Source organism: Balaenoptera physalus (assembly GCF_965194825.1).
Source record: "Balaenoptera physalus genome assembly, chromosome: 3".
In the NCBI taxonomy this organism is placed as follows: domain Eukaryota; kingdom Metazoa; phylum Chordata; class Mammalia; order Artiodactyla; family Balaenopteridae; genus Balaenoptera; species Balaenoptera physalus.
Genome location: NC_138890.1, coordinates 30,615,265 through 30,632,188, shown reverse-complemented (window position 1 = coordinate 30,632,188; position 16,924 = coordinate 30,615,265). Strand labels below are relative to the sequence as shown.

Genomic DNA, 16,924 nt, shown 5'->3' with positions numbered 1-16,924 from the left:
AGAGAGGGAGCAGGAGAGAGGAGTGAAGCAGATGGTAAGAGGTGGGCAAGGTCCAGATCCAACACAGGTTCCTGGTCTATCTTAAGGGGATATGGACTCCATCCTCGGAAAACTGGGAAGCCAGCGAAGGATTTTGAAGAAGGGGCTGTCATCAGATTTGTCTTTAAAAGATCATTTTGCCTGCCATGTGGATAAAGAATTAGAGAGACAAGCAAGAGTGATACTGAGAGAACCAACATGAGGTTGTCATACTGTGTAAGATGCAATGATGGCAGAGAACAGCGTGATAATTTGTCCTTTTGCCTCGGAAGTTTACAATCTAGTAACGGATTGGAAATACATACACAGACTATTACCATGAAATATGTAATGTGCCACAGGAATTAAGCAAAGTAAAATGAGAAAAGGGAAAAGCCATTTTAGCAGAGAAAATCAGGGAAATATCTTCTTACGTGTTGAACAGCCAATCCTGTGACCTGAGGTTTGTTTGTTTTGTTTTTTTGCTTTTTTTGTTGTTTGATTTTAGTTACAACTACTTCCAGGATAAGAAACTGCTTTAAAAGTAGCATTCCCACTGTTTCGGTTGCTTTTAAAGCTACAACACAAACACATATTTTATATTCAGTTTCACATTATCTTTGTCAGACCGTAGAAAGCATGTTTTGGTTAATTTCCTTTTAGAAAGAAGTAAGTGAATTTCCCATTCCTTGTCCAGGTCATCTGTCTGTCAGTACAGTCAGGAAAAATTTAGAGACAAATCTCTTGTAGAGGACATACTACTGCTGAGTCAACAATACAGACACACAGGCAAATGCAAATGAAAGGTATATGATGATTTTATCCTGAGAAATCTGAAAGAGATTGCAGGTAGAAAGACCTATATAACATTCTCCTATAGCTCTTGGGGCCCCTTTTTGAAATACCCTTCTGAGACTCCACTCTACTTATCATTCATCACTTCCCACACCTACATCCAGCTCTCTTTCAATGAGGATGGCCAGTCAGGTGCACTGATTTGCTATGATGGAAAAGCTGCCAAGTTCCCTGGTGAATCTCCTTTGAAAAGAAATAGGCTGAATTATACTGAGCTTATGGGAAGGAAAACTTTCAGTTGGTCATGTAGAGAGGCATTGGGAAAGTTCTTGCTCGTGATTTCATATTGGCTTAACTCTCAGCTCCATCCATATGTGAGTTTGGGTAAGTCATTGAAGCTCTCTGAGTTTCTTTGGAAAAATAAGATGGTTATGCTGATTGATCACCCAGGTGTTTTGCAATCTTAGTTCCAGATATATATTTCCATCCAGGAGAGCTGTGAACTAATTTTCCAGAAGGTTCTTTAGGCTCAGGATAATTGCAAATGTTTAGTTATATGGTCTATACACAAGAGAGTGCTTGACTCTATGTATCCTTCATACTGATGTCAGAGAAAAAAGAGAGAGAGAATTCCTTTAGTCCTCTGAGTATCTGAAAAATGCATTTGGGGCAAGAGGTGGCTCTTTGAATATGAATTTTGACTGTGCCTGGTGGTTTTGAAGATTGAAGAAACATCATATCTGGGCTAAGAAAAATAGTAGTCTCCCATAGTTTGCATTCTTAGACCACACCCAGAAAATTCTGTTCTATTTGATATGATGCAGTTTAAAGATGCTGACAAATCTGAATCAAAGAAACATGATAAAGATGAAGAAAAATCTGGGAAATTTGCTATATAAGGAAAAGTTGTTAAAAATTGGAAAGGCTTGGTCTTGCAGACTTAGGGATACATTACAGCTGTCTCAAATATTGTGTAGAACTGTCAAGGGAAGAGAAATGTGACTTATTCTGGCTCTGCCTTTCCTTTTAAGCCTGGGGTAAATCGATTGAAATTTTAACCAGCTTAATTTGCGCTCAGTGTGGAGAAGAAATTTCTGACAACACTAGCTAACCAAGAATGGAAGGTGACCTAGTTTCCCTTGTGTAGAGGAGTAATACGCAGGAGACTTGGATATTAACAATAGTGATCATAAGAGGCAGTGATTTAGGTGTTTTTGCATGTATTAACCCAGTCGTCATAACACCGCTTTGAGGTAGCTTCTTTTTATCATTCCAGTAGTATGGATGGAGAAACTGAGGCACAGTATGGCTAAGCCACTTGCCTAATTTGTCGCCTAATTAGTAGGTGACAAAGCTGGGATTTGAAACCGTGCAGTCTGATCGTAGAGTCCTCAGGCTTAGCTGAGCTGCTCTGTTGCTTATAGATGGGCATCACTTAGAGAATCTGTGGATGGGATTTCTGCCCTGAGTTTCCAAGGAGGTGTTTGAAGAGGCCACCAGTAGCAGTGCATTCTGGGGTGTTGCATAACACTTTCAGAGGTGCCTTCCTGCACGTGCACCCAGAGCCCTTGGGGTTGAGCCTCCACGCCCAGATGCTCATTCTGCTGTAGGTACGCATAGCCATTCAGTTGCCTTCCCCACACCATCTGGAGTTGGGCTTCGTTGTTTCTTGGTAGAATTGTCTTTGTCTTGCCATATCAATGTCATCCACTTCAGCCATACCCTGGCATTCCTTTAAAAAAAAAAAAAAAATCGAAAACATATCCAGAAACGTTGCAAGAAAAAAAGCCCTGCTATCTGGGTATACAGGCTACAACGAGACCTTTCTTCCAGACATGATGGATAGCTGTTTGTCCTCTTCTCCCCCAGAGACTGCATCTTATATGAATGTTTGCCTTCATCAGCCCTTTGACAGTTAGGAACGATAAGAAATGGCAAGTACTTTCTAGTTCGGAAAGAGAGAGAGAATCCCTTTCAGACTTGGTAAGATTTATCTAAAGGTAACTGACCAAGAAGGAGAACTGACCCCACTTCATATACAGGTGCTTTAAAATCATTTGACAACAGGTAGTTAAAATGTAAGTATGCCATGCTGTCAATCACATTCTGTCTTTCTGGATTTGAACGCTTGTTTCACTTGAGGGAAGATGATATTGGAACATTTTATGGCATCCATCAACAAGAATGTGCACGTGGTTTCAAATAAGGGTTTCCAGCCTTCTGCAACCAATTACTTCTGCCTAAGTAGAAATGCCAAAGCAGAGATATGTCAGCAACTAAGAGAATAGTTGTTTGAAGTAATAATAAATACACCCAATGATGATGCCTTGAAACGACAGAAACTGTACACATACACACACACATGCACAAACCTTTTTAAGAGATATTTTTAAAAGTCTGTGTCAAACAGTGTTAACCCAGAGAAATGCAGAAATGTCAGACATGGGCAGGACTTGCGGTTGGCATTTGGCTGCCAGCGGGGGAGGCGTCCTCCCACACTAATTCCTCAGGAACCTCATGCTGTGTCTGTCTACAGGGAAGGGAGAAAAAAAGGGAGCAGGGGGAGAGCAGATACTGCCTCTGATGTTTTTCCTTCGCAGCTGGAGAAGGCCTCAGCTGTGTCAGGCTGGGACTGCTGGTGATTTTCTGTAGAGGGGACCACATAAGGAAGAGCAGCCCATCCCAGCTTATGCCAATGGTGAGCCAGCCTCTCCTGATCGTCAGCGTGGCTGGCACAATTGAATGCAAGCCAGACTGCCTCTCATGGAGACGCGTCAGTGCCTCACCTCTGCCTGTGAGTCCTCTCCATGGGAAGGTTGTGATGGAGTCTCTGGGTAAGGATAACGGAGGTGCATGCACATGGGGCTTTGCAAGGACCTTTCCTAATTGACAGAGTAGTTGGCGCATTTCCTTTAAGCCTTCAGTGGGTATTGAGGGAAGGATGGGGGACTTGGCAGGGAAACTGCTCTTGCCTGCAGCTCTCTAAGAGTAGCCGTGGATTCTTGTCACCGAATAGAATTTCCAATTCCTATCAAGCTGTGGATCTGCAGTTTTTTCTACTACCTTCATGATGGCTGCCAGGTATGGCATCAGAAAAATATTCTGTGAACATAGATATAAAATGGGATTGATTAACTGTAAACATCTGTTAGGTCAAGCATCTTATGTCTATTGCAGAAATATTCTTTCAAGTGACTCTGTCTACATATGTCACATTTTTTCACCCTCCAGAGACCTATTTGTGGTAGCTCTCTGTGCACTGATTGGCTTTACCCTTGGCTGTAGCTCTGTGTCGAGGCATTTTATTTTTTTAACATCTTTATTGCAGTACAATTGCTTTACATTGTTGTGTGAGTTGCTGCTGTATAACAAAGTGAATCAGCTATACGTATACATATATCCCCATATCCCCTCCCTCTAGGGTCTCCCTCCCACCCTCCCTATCCCACCCCTCTGGGTGGTCACAAAGCACCGAGCTGATCTCCCTGTGCTATGCTGCCGCTTCCCACTAGCTATCTATTTTACATTTGGTAGTGTATTTATGTCCATGCCACTCTCTCACTTCGTCCCAGCTTACCCTTCCCCCTCCCCCTCCCCGTGTCCTTAGGTCCATTCTCCATGTCTGTGTCTTTATTCCTGTGCTGCCCCTAGGTTCTTCAGAACCATTTTTTTTTAGATTCCATATATGTGTGTTAGCGTAGGGTATTTGTTTTTCTCTTTCTGACTTACTACACTCTGTATGACAGACTCTAGGTCCATCCACCTCACTACCAATAACTCAATTTCATTTCTTTTTATGGCTCAGTAATATTCCATTGTATATATGTGCCACATCTTCTTTATCCATTCATCTGTCGATGGACAGTTAGGTTGCTTCCATGTCCTGGCTATTGTAAATAGAGCTGCAATGAACATTGTGGTACATGACTCTTTTTGAATTATGGTTTTCTCAGGGTATATGCCCAGTGGTGGGATTGCTGGGTCATATGGTAGTTCTATTTTTAGTTTTTTAAGGAACCTCCATACTGTTCTCCATAGTGGCTGTATCAATTTACATTCCCACCAACAGTGCAAGAGGGTTCCCTTTTCTCCACACCCTTGCCAGCATTCATTGTTTGTAGATTTTTTGGTGATGGCCATTCTGACTGGTGTGAGGTTGAAGCATTTTTTAAAACAGGCAAAAAGAGAGATGGGAAATGATTCATTCTATTAACCGAACTTTTCTTCAAAACATGGATGATTCCTGCGATCTGTATCTGATATTTAGTGTGCTGAACAGATTTTTAAGAAACTCCTGGTGTATTCTGCTGCAGGTGCTGGGTCTGTTGACACATCTTCAGGTGTACTATTTGCCTTCAAAGGGCACACTGCTGTCATGGCAATTTAAATAGAGTAATAATAATCCCTTGCATTTCAGGGCAATTTATGTTTTACAGAGTTCTTTTACTCATTTTATTGAATTGATCTCATTTGATCATTACATCAACCCTGTGTGGTAGGTATTATGATTTTTATTAGCTCCATTTTGTGAAGGAGGAAACTAATGGCAAAGGACTCATCCAAGGTCATACAACTGAGAAGTGGATATGTTGGTACTTCACTCCTCGTCTCAGGCATTTGTTTTCTTGTGCAAATGACCTGTAGCTGGTAGAGAGACAACCACACAAATACAGGTTCCTACTTCCATACTGTCTAACATATATTTGCCATTTTCCTTGTGTGGCCCACTTCTTGCTCTTCAGGCCACAGTAAGGACAGTGTGGAGTAGGACAAGTTCAATTTGTGCGATGCCTGCCTTTTCTGCTGCACACATGCGTACACACGCGTGCCGCACGTGCACGCACTCTGCTCCCTGGGTTTAGGGGCCCTGAGATGCTGTGAATTTCCTGTCATTTAAAAAGCAAATCATTACTAAATCTGATGGAGGGTTAATATTCAGTATCATGACTCTAGAAAAACAGAAGGCCGATTCTATAGTAGTGTGATTTCATCGACAGTTGTTTGAGTAGAAGGGATCAGGGAGAGCCGGGGGAAACGCCAACATCCTTCACATCATCACACATCAGGTCCCTCCGCGTTTGAGAACAAGCGAGTGTGCCCCCAGCAGCCAGGGAGGGCAGACGCCCTCGTGGAGCTTAGCGCTCTGTCGAAAACTGGCCAGCCAGAGACCTTGAGAGCTAAGACCCGCGCATGAAGTATCTAGGGACGCTTTCTTTTTTTGGCTGCACTGCGCAGCATGTGGGATGTTAGTTCCTCAACCAGGGCTCGAACCCGTGCCCCCTGCGGTGGAAGCGCCAGGGAGGGCCCTAGGAACACTTTCTAATGGCTACCTGGATGAGCCTCATTGGATTCAGGCGGATACGATCCCCTCCTCCCACCCCTCCCTTCCCCCAACCAAGGCCCTGCTTCCCAACATCCGCATTCAGGCTCAACAGCAGGTGTCCACTGACTCTTTGTCAGAACACAGGGATGCGACTTGAACTGTCATGACACAGGCTCCCATGAAAAGGGAGGCATCTCTTTTCAGGTCTACCAAGTATGCTTGGCAGTACTTTCTTCGGCAGAAAGAGGGCGAGGGATTTTGCGTGACATTATTTCCTTTGTCAGGACAATTTCATATTCTCAAGCCGCCTTCTTAGATCACTGAACAGTGCCCCGGTTACTTTCTAGAACAGACACATGCCCTCCCACCTCAGCCACCGTCTGCCTTCGTGCTTTCATCCACGCACACGTACAGAAGTGATACAGAATATCGCCAGAGCTGGCCTGGTGAGGGCTGTCTTTTCAACTTTCTTTTTGAGGTTATTCTGAAAAATCTCTTGAGACATAGGTGGAGGGTGGATTCATCAAATCTTAAAATGTCAGAGCTGGAAGGCAGCATAAATTGCATGTGGTCCAACTGTCTCATTATAATGATGAAGAAATCAAGTCCCAGGGAGGTTGAGATTTGTCCCAGTTTATCATGGTAATGACTGTGTTCCATATCTTGCATGTGTCCTTCACGTGCCCCTCCATCTTTCAAGACCTTGCTCTCTGTCCTGAAAGCTGACCACATAGGCTGCTTTGTGGGCGCCTTTGTCCTCTGGCTGCCAGCTGTTTACTCAGTGGGAAGAGATCAGAAGGTGGAGGGAAGGGGGGCAGGCTATTTATCACCAGCTTCCTCTTTGCTGGCTATTTCCCTGTCCCCGAGATGCCAGCCCTCTCAGGTGGCCCTCTCCATATAGTTTTCTCTTTCTGGTTCCCCTCGTCACTCCCTCCCCCTGACCCTTGACAATGCCGGCAACTTCCCTCTTTGGCTTGCCCGAGAGCACTGCACCAACCCTTCTGTTTTCCCTGATGCCCGACCACAACTTTTAAAATAGTCCACTGGATAAGCTTTCCTCACTTTACCCAGTTTGTGTGTCATCTGCTCTCAGGCTGTGACCTTGACTGACATAGTAACAGCTGGAGCTAAAACTACAGCCCAGCTGGTTCTCCTTCTTCTGACCCCCCTACCCTGTTAGTCCTTACACCATACTTCGTTTATTATGGCTAGCTTAATACTTTGCATAAATACATTATCTCTTATAAATACATATTGCTAGTCACTATGAAAAGTATTAGCATTCAGTGGTTAAACGCATGTGTTCAAAGTCTTGGGTTCAAATCTCGGTTCTGCCACTTACTAGGTGTTTCTTAACTAGCAAGTTGCTTGACCTCTCTGTGTCTCAGTATCCTCGTTCATAACTAAAAGGCTATGGTGAAGATTAAATGATACCAGTGCATTCAGAGGACTTAGTACACATAAGTGTTCCATATGAAGTGTTCGTAAGTGCCCAGCACATGGTAAGTGTTCTGTAACTGTTAGGTTTTACTAGCATTTGCTCTTTGTCAGGACTCAATTTCTGTACATGGAAACATTTATTAGGACTCTAATTCTGTAAGTGGAAACTGTGTAGATTTTCCTGAGCCTTGCACAGTGTCATAAGATTTCATGAGGATGAAGTCGTTAGTTCCCAGGAACGCCGAAGAGTGATGGGGAATTGTTGGGGAGGTGCTGATGAGTAGGGACGTGAGTCATGGGGCTGCGAGGACAGATGGAACAGGAATGCAAACAGCGCCCTGACGGACAAGCCTAGATTTGCCCGGAAGCTGTGCTCTGCCTAGGAGTGACGGGAATCAGCTCCCTTCCGGCAGGGTGGGTGTCGCTTCCCAGCTGGCGGACCCGAGGGGAGATCATGGGATCTGTTGCTTGAGAGAGACAGTCATGAGCCTGGAGGTTCCTGCAACAATAAAGATACAAGGGCTAGTTTCCAAAGATGCCGACGAGTCCCCACCTGGAGACAGGATTTCTTTACTTTCAGGGTGTGAAATAAAGCATTGGGTTCTTTTTCCAAAAAAGTAGATTTTGTTTTTCAGAGACTTATGCTTCCTTTGGAATTGTTGATGAATATTCAGAAATGTGAAATGGGTTATATTTGAGTGTGGCCGTCCTGGAGAAGAGTTGTGGGTATTTGGAGAGAGGGACTGGACCATCCTAAGCTCCCTAATCAAGTAGAATGTGAGGTGGGCTCCTCCCCGATTAAAACTCCGTGTGGTGCATTTTCTCCTGGTCTCCCCAGAGGTGGGGTAAGTCCTGGCTTCCCTTACTTACGTACAGTGTCTTCTCTCCTATCATTAAATAGGAGCCTGGGACATGCCTTTGGAAGAAAAGGAAATAAAGTCATCCCATCTTCTATTGCCCAGTGACAACCCTCTGTTATTACTTTATGTCAGACAAGCAGAGAATTGAATACCCTTTTGGAGACTGTAGGAACCTAGGAGGAAGTCCACGCTGTACTGTCTCTGTGAGTGGGTCCTAACATCCTACTCAGGCAGCCGGGGCGCCTCCCACTTGACCCCTTTTTCCCTTTTCTCCTTTGACTAGGATTTTGATATCTGGTCCAGAAGGTCATTAACCCTGGAGCCGACAGTCAGATTGCATTGAGGCTGCCCTAAGCGCCCTTGATGGAGTGACTTGTAAATAAACGTCAGTCCCTAGTGAGTGTGCTGCCCCCATAGCTGGCCTCTTGTTGCTCTGTCCACCCCGTGTGTCCACACTCCCGCCCAGTAAGGCACCCACTGAGCGCCTCTGTGGCACCGTGTCCAGGACTGTCTGTGACTAAGATAGTGAGTGAACGCATCCTCCTTTCTCAACTTGCTGCTGTACCTCTTTTCAGTCTTTTTTTTTTTTAATTAATAGCTACTTTATTTATTTATTATTTATTTTATTTATTTTTGGCTGTGTTGGGTCTTCGTTTTCGTGCGAGGGTTTTCTCTAGTTGTGGCAAGCGGGGGCCACTCTTCATCGCGGTGCGCGGGCCTCTCACTATCGCGGCCTCTCTTGTTGCGGAGCACAGGCTCCAGACGCGCAGGCTCAGTAGTTGTGGCTCACGGGCCCAGCTGCTCCGCGGCATGTGGGATCTTCCCAGACCAGGGCTCGAACCCGTGTCCCCTGCATTGGCAAGATTCTCAACCGCTGCGCCACCAGGGAAGCCCCAGTCTTTTTTTTTTTTAAGGAACTTTGTCAGCGAGTCCTCTCCCGAATATGCTATTTAAAAGTAAATCACTCTGTCTCCTACCCAGCCCCCTCACTCTCAATCCCCTTTACCTCGTTGTATTTTTTTAAATTTTTCTTTCTTTTTTTTTTTGTTCATGGTACTTCTGAGTTTCTGACATGCTATGTAGTTATATATTATGTTATGGTTTCTTTGCCTCTACCCACTGATACATAAGCACCACCAGGGCAGGAAACTTGGTCTATTTTGTTCAAAAATATATCCCATGGGCCCAGAATGGTGCCTGGTACATGGTAGGTTCTCTGCCAATGTTTTGCAGAATGAATGACTAACCAAGCCTCCCAAAGAGGCCAGTCCAAGAGATTCCTTAACTCTAGAAAAAGGCCCAATGCTGTGTTTTTCTCCACCTTGAAGACTGTGAACTGCTATTAGGAAAAATCACTCAAAAATCAGATTCTAGGGGCTTCCCTGGTGGCGCAGTGGTTGAGAATCTGCCTGCCAATACAGGGGACACGGGTTCGAGCCCTGGTCTGGGAAGATCCCACATGCCGCGGAGCAACTAGGCCCGTGAGCCACAATTGCTGAGCCTGCGTGTCTGGAGCCTGTGCTCCGCAGCAGGAGAGGCCGCGATAGTGAGAGGCCCGCACACCGTGATGAAGAGTGGCCCCCGCTCGCCACAACTAGAGAAAGCCCTCGCGTAGAAACGAAGACCCAACACAGCCATAAATAAATAAATAAGCAAATACTTAAAATTAAAAAAAAAAAAATCAGATTCTATGAAAATGTTAGTATCGAGGCAAAAGAGAAATTTGTCTTCATAACTGATACATGTTTCAGCTTTCGATTATTAACAAATTGAAAGCACAAGGTTAAAATCACCAAGTAGTACGCGACCCGACAAAATGCCCTGCCAACCTCTGATTAAGGCCAAACGGCCTGACGTGAAGCATCAGAATCTATCCCAGGGCCCTCTGCGGAAACTGGCATCTCCACTTAGCTTCCTGAGTTTCCCAACAGCTGTTCTGAGCTCAGGCCCTTGACATTCCCCCTCCCACCACAGAGGTATCCAACGATGATCATATATCCACTGGGCCAGAGACAGAGAGAGAGTGCCAGAAGGGCCACATCTAACAACATCACTGATTAGAAAAGTTTCATCAACTTTAAATCATCAGTATGCTTGCACCAATGAGCTGAGGGCTGCAGGAATCAGCTGTGTGGCTGGAAAGAATTAAGCAGATGCGGAAGTACCGCCTGACTTGGGGCTAGCCTGAGGAACCACGTAGTTCTTGATTCTCAGATGGCTTTTTGGAAGGGAATCAAAGTGACTAATTTTCCATCTCTCTCTCACACACACAAACACACACAAACACACACAGTGTGCGTGCATGCATACACAGATCTAAGGTAGCCTACAAATGAGCTAAGAATCTGAGCAGCTTTTTAGGAGGAAAAAATCTCCTCCTGCCACATCCCCAAACACCCTTATTTCTACTTTTAGGTGTGGGAGAACCTAAGCATTTCTGTGATCTGTTTTTCATCTGCATAACACATTCGAGCTTCTTTATCAGGTAGAAGAAATTCCACTAAAGATCAACAAGAATGCATAATGTTTGCAGTGGCCAATCATTTTCTCAGAGCTGCTTCCCTCCCCTTCTTATCTTTGTGTGTTTCTTTTGCCTATGTGAGACCCTCTGGGATTTAAGTTGGTGCCCCAATATGCAGAGTTCTGGCTGTCAACGGGCAATGGTAAGGTTAGGGATGAAAAGCCGATTTTAGATACTCTCCTAGCATTGATCTCTGATAATCAGAAAGGCTTTTGCTGTGCTGGTTCACTTCTGTGCTTAGGCAAAGGCTTTGACAGATTTACTGCCACAGCGTTTTCTATCTATTATAAAGTAGCATCAGCATTCAGGGTGCCGTTTCCCTTTCTCTGACCCAGTTTTAAAAACATCCAAATTCAAGGTGCTTCATTGAGTTTACATAGAGGTTGCAAAGCAATCAGAATTCCTCCTACAGTTGTTACCACAAGAATTGCTATAAGGCCCCTGTATCTTGCCCTCCAAAAGCTGCTGTTTTTTGGTGTAAAGAATGACTGCCATGCAGGAAATACTTTACCAAAATCCATCCAATTGAACTGTCAGAGTTTTGTTTTGTTTTGTTTTTTCCCTTCCTCCCTTGATTCCTTTTCCGTTATCACTGATTTTCTAGTTTGTAAAGTCCACGTTCACACTTTCTCTCTGGCCTGCCTTCTCCCCGCACAGCAATTCCAGAAACCAGTTCTGTGGCCCTAACGCACACGCTATTGAATATTGGCACTCCAAGTCGCACGAGTTTATTCCAACTCTCTCGTTGAAGGCAGCCCATGCAAGGCTTACTGCTTAGAGAAAAATATGGTCTAAGCAAGTGAATGCTTTAAAAGATCTTTTTGAAAAGTGCTTCTTGAGGTAGATTGGTTTGTGTTCCATCCTGTCTGCTGTGTTCATTTTCTCTCTCACCTACACAGGCCATAGAAAGCACAGCTTTTACCAACAGCTTTTCCCAGCTCACAAGTCAATGTCATTGTGTTCTTTCCATTAGATTCTTTATGCTGAGTGTTTGAAATGGCAGCCTCGAGCTCCCAAGTGATCAGCAAATGTCAAGTGTCCCCAAGCACAGAAACCAGCTGAGATACTAAGACACTGCAGGCTGAAGGAGAATTGTATTATTGTTAGGTTTCTGGTGGGACAGGGAATAGGAGAGAAGGCGGGGGGTGGGGTGGGGGAGAAGATGCCTCACACAGACACAAACACATCATCTTCAATTGCTCAGCATCTTTCGATAAACAAAGTCACGCTAACACCACATTTGGAGGCAGTTTGCTAACTTCATTACCAACCTTGCCTTGAACAAATGGTAACTGGCAGTAGGTACTTCTAACTTTTCATGAATTTGTTTTAATACCTGGAATGTTTCTCCCATGTAGGCTGAACTTCCTCTCACTTTAAATTGTCTGTTTACTTTAATGAAGCCTTCCCCAGCTCTCCAACGTGTTGAGCTTGACAAGCATTAATTTACAGAGAGCATTTTTTTTCCTTTTCTTACTTTTTTTTTTTCTTTTTTACTTTAGCCCTTTCATGCTTGCAAGGCAAAGAAGCCAGTGAACAACTGACAAGCAATACATTGTTAATCCAGGCTTTCTAGGGGAGAAAGGACTTAACCAATGAAAGTCTGAATTTCCAAGCTATTCCTGCTGATGGTCTACGTTGTGTCTCTTTACTTTGGCTTCTTAAAATAGGCATCTTTAGATAGGGTCTGGCCAAGAGAGAGATGCTGGGAAATTCTCAATTTCACATTCCTGCTGTGGCAAAAAGAAAAAAATTCATAGTTGGGGGTAAATTTGAGAGACTGCTGAGTCTTCCTTCCACTTCTTGTAACTCCGATTTGACGCTCCAAGCTGCTATTTGCTTTTTTATGTCTCCGTCCAGATTTTACTTCTCCCAGGAAATGTTCAGTGACCACCCCTCCCCATGCCACCCACAGTTAAGTAAGGTTCCTCTTCCCTGCTCTCATGGCACCATCTGTTTTTTCCATCACAGTGCTTCTTATATCCTATTTAAATTAATTTAGCAATTTAATTTAAATTGTCTCGATTGTCAGCTCTCCAAGGAGTGAGATGCTGTCTCACCCTTTGTCAGATCCCACCTGGCAAAGAGCAGCTTCCCAAGAAGTAGACCTCTGGTGGGATGTGATTTGTAAGCTTTGTGATCTGGAAGCCAGAAAGAGCGCTCACTCTTGCCTCTGTGTTTCAGACAGTCCATTGAGTCACGTGTGGCAAATAAGCCTACCTTTTCAGAAATAAATAGAGCACGTTCTTAAGCAGAACGGGGGCGCTGGGAGACGGCGAGCCATGAGGATTGCCTCTTCTCCAGTCTGTCACCCTCATGCAGAGGAGATCAGGGCCAGGATGCATATTTATGATCTCTGGATGAATGTGCCTTCTCTACCTGCCCGTGGGGAGCTCTCCCACGAGTCTCCCCTCCACCAGCCACACTTCCCTGCTTTGATGGATGGAGCTGACTGGGCAAATTGCTATGCTGATGAACTGCTCAGCTACCTGAGCACATGTTCCAGGGAGATCTCCAGGGATAAACCACATTTTAGAGAAGGCTTCATCCACAGCCTGGGGTGAGCCTTTTAGCCCTGACCTAGTGGAGTTGCTGGGGTAAGGAAGATGAAAAGACTACAGTTATCGTGCTCACTTTTTAGCAACCCCAGTGCCTGTCCTTGGGCTAGAAGGAAGCCTTACTGCATTTTTCTCTCCTCCCAGAAAGTTATTCAAATTGAGACCTCGAGGTCTGGGTGTCACTGTGCTCATTGAAAGAGGGAAACCAAGAAGCTGAACTGAAAGCACTTAAAGGCAGGATGCATTACCTTAAAATATGCAGATGGAAAACTGACATTATTGTCAATGTCAGAAGTCACCTTTCTGAGTAAACATTCACCTCTGGGCAAATGCGGGGCTGTGTTTCTTTCCGTTTACAAATGACAGTATGCAAATGCAGGGGGGTTGTGCCCCAGAACTCAGAGTTGTCTTCTTTCATCTATCCGTAATGAGGAACATGCAGGAATCTGTCAAAAAAAAGGCACCCTGGGCTTGATTTGTTCCTTCTGAATAGAGGGGATTTCAGCGTTAAATCTGCCAGTTGGTTTTGTGCCTAAGTATTACATCAGTCTCTTGTATGATCTTGCATCCTGTGTAAAATGCAATATTGGGGCCTAATGGGCAGGATTAGCAAGAGCTGGGAAGCCATAAATGAAAGTTTCTTGTTTCTCGAGAACAAGTTAGAGCTTTTATATTATCTGCCGCGGAGCTCGGTGAATTTAAATATATCTCTTGGGCTTTGGTAATATTCGTGTTAATGTCAAAATTGATCCCATTGTTATTGAGACGTGTGGGTTTTTTTCAGGCTGAAGACCCATGGTGCCTGTTGCCAAGGCTGATGAATATCTGAGCGGGATAGGTTCCTTCCATCCTTTTCCCGGAACTAAGTGAGGTTATCATTGGTGCCTGCTACCAAGTTGTGTCTGTAGGTTTGCCTTTTCCTGTAATTCACTCATAAACGTAACTGACATTTTTCGAGTACCTACTATGTGCCAGACACTCTCCTTGACTCTGGGGATGAAACAGTGAACAGCAAGATCTGGGCTCTTCCCCCATAGGATTCCTACTTAGATATGGAGAGAAACAATAAAGTAAACACACAAGCAAAAAATTATAATTGTGCACTGACATCAGTGCGCCATGGGAAAAGAGGATGAGAAGAGAGGGAATTATGGGGAGGGAAACCACTAGATCTGTTGGGGACAAGACAATATTTAAGCTGCGACAGAAAGGATGAGGCCAAGCCAGCCTTGAAGATGGAGGGGGAAAGAGCTTTCAACACAAAAGAATAGTATGTGCAAAGATCCTAAACTGGGGAAGAGCCTGGGATATTTGAAGAACTAAATGGAGACGAACATGTCTAGTGCAGAACAAGAAGAAGGCAGCGTGGGATGAGATGGAATTAAAGAGGCTCCTGCAGAGAATACATCATACAGGGCCTTGTAGCCATTGGAAGGAGTTTACCATTTTATCCGAAGTGCAGTTAGAAGCCATGAAAGAGTGTTTCTTAGTTCAGTTTATATCTTTTAAATCTATATCTTCACACCTATTAGGATGGTTATTATTATTTTTTAAAACGGCAAGGCTGAGGAGAAATTGGAACCCTTATGCGTAGCTAATGGGAATATGAAATCGTATAGTACTTGTACAAAACAGTGTGGCAATTCCGCAAAATATTAAACCTAGAATAACCGTAGGATCCAGGGATTCCACTTCTGAGTATATTCCTAAAAGAATTAAAAGCAAGAACTCAAACAGGTATTTGTACACCCATGTTTGCAGCAGCAGTATTCACAATTACCAAAAGGTGGAGATAAACCAATTGTCCACTGACAGATGAAAGGATAAGCAAAATGGGATATATGTATTCCACTATATGTATAGTGGAGGAGTATTCAGGCTTAAGAAAGGAATTTCTGACACATGCCTCAATATATGAACCTTGAAGACATTATACTAAGAGAAATAAACCAGATACACAAAATAAGTATCATATATTCCTACTTATATGAGGTACCTAAAGTAGTCATATTCATAGAGACAGAAAGTACAATGGTGATTGCCAGGGGCTGGGGGAGGTGGGGGGGGGGCGGGCGGGGAGGGAATGAGGAGTTGCTTTTTAATGGGTATGGAATTTCCCTGGAAAAGGTGTCAGAGTTCTGGAGATGGATGGTGGTGATGGTTATACAACACTGGAAATGTACTTAAAGCCACTTAATTGTACACTTAAAAAGGATTACGATGGTAAATTTTATGTATTGTATATTTTACCATCATTTTAAAATGCTTTGAAAAAACCCACTCTATTTTATGCTCGCTAGAAAGGCAAGAGAACAGTAGGGAAGACAGATAATTGCTTCAGTCCAGTATTAAGACAATGGTAGTCCAGTGGCAATAGAGATGCAGAGGATCAGTGGATCTGAGACATATATTAAAGGGAAAAAGCTACAGGACTTACTGATGGATAACATCACAGTTCTTTATAGTTTGACCTCTGATACACTTGAAGCTTTTAGACCACACTTATGGGGGGGAGGGGGGGCGGGTAAAGACTGGCAGAATCCCTTTGACTGGCAGATGTGTTTAAGCTTGATATCTTGGTGTATGACAAGGAAAGTTTTATTTTTAAACCTTTCAGTAGTCTTGGATGGAGTATGGGAGCATTGCTGTTGACATGTGAATATTTGCATGCGCTGTCACACAGCAGTCATATGCTCTGTGTGAGCATGGCTTGTCTTGTGATTTGCGGGGATAACTAGCATGTGGCTGGAGTTGTTCACTCCCTTCCTTATTAGTAATGCACGTCTTCCATTAGCATATGCAACTAACTACTCCCTTTCCCCTGTGTAGTGCTGACATTCATTGTAATGATTTATTATCCAAGCTAAATAACCCTCAATGTGAAACAACAAACGTGGCTGTGTTTGTATTTTCCATTTGTTTTGTTTTCTCTTTCTTGCTTCCGCATAAGTAGATATTTCTTTACGTGATAATTACATGGTGCAGAAACAAACAATTGGAAAGCGCAATAGAAAGATTATGAATGTGTTTTTTTTTTTTTTTTTGATTGAAAATCTATGCCATTTTAGTGGCATCCCACATAAGTGACTTGGAATTTAAAAATTATTAGATTATTAAGATGTTTGTTATGAACAAACACTCCATATAAGATTTAATGATCTATGAAAGGGCCACATTTGGGCTTCCCATAGAGCCTCTGAAGAGCCCAGGAGTCTTGTTTTTTTGTTTGGAATGTTTCTGGAACGGCCTGAACCATGTTATAAAATGGTAGAGAGTATTGGCTGGGTCTGGAGCTCAGCAGTTCCACTGCCTGAGTCATATCCCAGCCACTGACTGGCTGTGTAACCTTAGGTGATGCACTTAAGCTCCCTGAACCTCAGTGTTATCTTCTATAAAATGGGACAATAGC

The 16,924-nt window shown here is 43.8% G+C and overlaps 1 protein-coding gene and 1 long non-coding RNA gene across 14 annotated transcripts in view; one reads left to right on the top strand and one right to left on the bottom strand.

Annotated features, from left to right (window-relative positions):
- The window catches only part of LOC309658278, a 953,833-nt gene extending 944,542 nt beyond the window's left edge, over positions 1-9,291 (bottom strand). Inside the window, exon 1 of the long non-coding RNA XR_014262169.1 lies at positions 9,201-9,291. This is a non-coding gene — a long non-coding RNA (uncharacterized lncRNA). The remainder of the gene's footprint in view (positions 1-9,200) is intronic.
- Positions 1-16,924, top strand: part of TENM2 (teneurin transmembrane protein 2) — a 591,699-nt gene that overhangs the window by 62,854 nt on the left and 511,921 nt on the right. For 2 of the 13 annotated variants that reach the window (XM_082456394.1, XM_082456395.1), the window contains exon 1: positions 3,289-3,647. The exons of 2 other annotated variants lie outside the window; for them this stretch is intronic. In XM_082456394.1, coding sequence (XP_082312520.1) covers positions 3,503-3,647 — 145 coding nt within the window. In that variant the 5' untranslated portion in view covers positions 3,289-3,502. Of the gene's footprint in view, positions 1-3,287; positions 3,648-3,829; positions 3,895-16,924 lie in introns of those variants that run through there. 9 more of the 13 variants (XM_082456396.1, XM_082456390.1, XM_082456397.1 and 6 more) reach the window with 7 other exon arrangements.